Source organism: Primulina tabacum, chromosome 11 (genome assembly GCF_025594145.1).
Source record: "Primulina tabacum isolate GXHZ01 chromosome 11, ASM2559414v2, whole genome shotgun sequence".
Classification (NCBI taxonomy): domain Eukaryota; kingdom Viridiplantae; phylum Streptophyta; class Magnoliopsida; order Lamiales; family Gesneriaceae; genus Primulina; species Primulina tabacum.
The window spans coordinates 11,013,846-11,015,163 of NC_134560.1; the positions used below are offsets into that span (position 1 = coordinate 11,013,846).

General features: G+C 43.0%; 1 protein-coding gene across 1 annotated transcript; it reads left to right on the plus strand.

Moving 5' to 3' along the window:
* Nucleotides 1-223: 223 nt before the first annotated feature.
* Nucleotides 224-1,035, plus strand: LOC142518438 (brassinosteroid-responsive RING protein 1-like). The gene has a single exon (XM_075621228.1). It carries the CDS (start codon nt 279-281, stop codon nt 783-785), a length of 507 nt encoding a protein of 168 aa, XP_075477343.1. The 5' UTR covers nt 224-278; the 3' UTR covers nt 786-1,035.
* Nucleotides 1,036-1,318: the final 283 nt, after the last annotated feature.

A 1,318-nucleotide genomic window follows, 5' to 3' on the forward strand; every position in this document is an offset into this window, starting at 1 on the left:
TAATTTTAATCTAAATAAAATTATATATTCCTGACTTCGTCATAGTTCATTAACATCACGTAACGTGCACATACCTCTTATTGAGTAACTATTGAAAATACCAAACCAACCAACGTGACAACCGAACCACAGACCACGAGTCCCTCCGCTGTCATTCCTATAATACTGAGACCCATGTTCGTCATTTCACATTATCCCTCTTTCCAATATATAATCCACCATTCTCCTCCCTCTCCGCTTCCTCATTCTACACGCATTCTGCTTCCGCCGGACGAAAAATGGGATTCCCTGTTGGATACAGCGACCTATGCATCCCCAAAACGTTGGTTTACCTGCTCACAGTTCTTGTTTTCTTACGTAAGCTCGTTTGCGCGTCTCTTTCTCTCCTCGATTTGAGGGATCTCCTCGAGCCTCAGGCGCCGCATAACCCATCTCGGCTCGAGCCCGCGGCGGAGCCCAGGTCGGTGTCGGCTGCTCTCATCCGGGAGCTGCTTCCGGTGGTGAGATTCTCGGATTTAAGCGGGATGGAGCCGCCGGAGAGCTGCGCTGTCTGCTTGTACGAGTTCTCCGGCGACGATGAGATCCGGCGGCTGAGGAACTGCAGGCACGTGTTCCATCGGAGCTGCGTGGACCGTTGGATGGACCACGATCAGAAAACGTGCCCCCTTTGCCGGACGCAGCTTATTCCCGAGGATATGCAGGAGGCTTTCAACGAGAGGCTGTGGGCGGCGTCGGGGGTTTCGAATCTGTACGGCGAGAATTCCGCCATTGCCACGGGTTTGTAATTGTAGCCATTGCCAAGTGTTCTTGGTATACGTAGAATGTAAATATAACAAGAAATGGGAATTACAAATTACGTAAAATGAGAATGAAATTATACTTTTTTCTTTGTAATTTTTCACAGTTTCTTGCAAAATTGTCAGATTGAGCAATTGGGGTTGGCGGTATCAGCCATTCGGGTGATGATTCATTGGTTTGAAAAATGTAGAATTTATTCCAACAATTTTCTTGTTAAAAGTCCATTTTATGGAGAAATTGAGTCTGCTGTCCAAGATTAGGTTGATGAAAAGTAAAAGAATAAAAGTTGAAATAATCGAGATGGCCAATGAAATAATTTTTTTTTATTATTATAAAAAATGTATCAAAAGATTTTAAACTGAGCGTCCATTAATGGAAAAGCAATATTTGGATAGCAAGTTGAATTATGGGACGAGAGAAATTAGCAAACATTGAGGATGCAACGAATCAAGAGAGTTTGAGCCAAAATACTAGTCAATTTTAATTTTATAAGTTGGGTTTATTTTGAGTTTTAATCTTA

Bases quoted from the DNA above. Each gene is read 5' to 3' on its own strand.
- LOC142518438 (XM_075621228.1), top strand. From the start codon at position 279: ATGGGATTCCCTGTTGGATACAGCGACCTATGCATCCCCAAAACGTTG.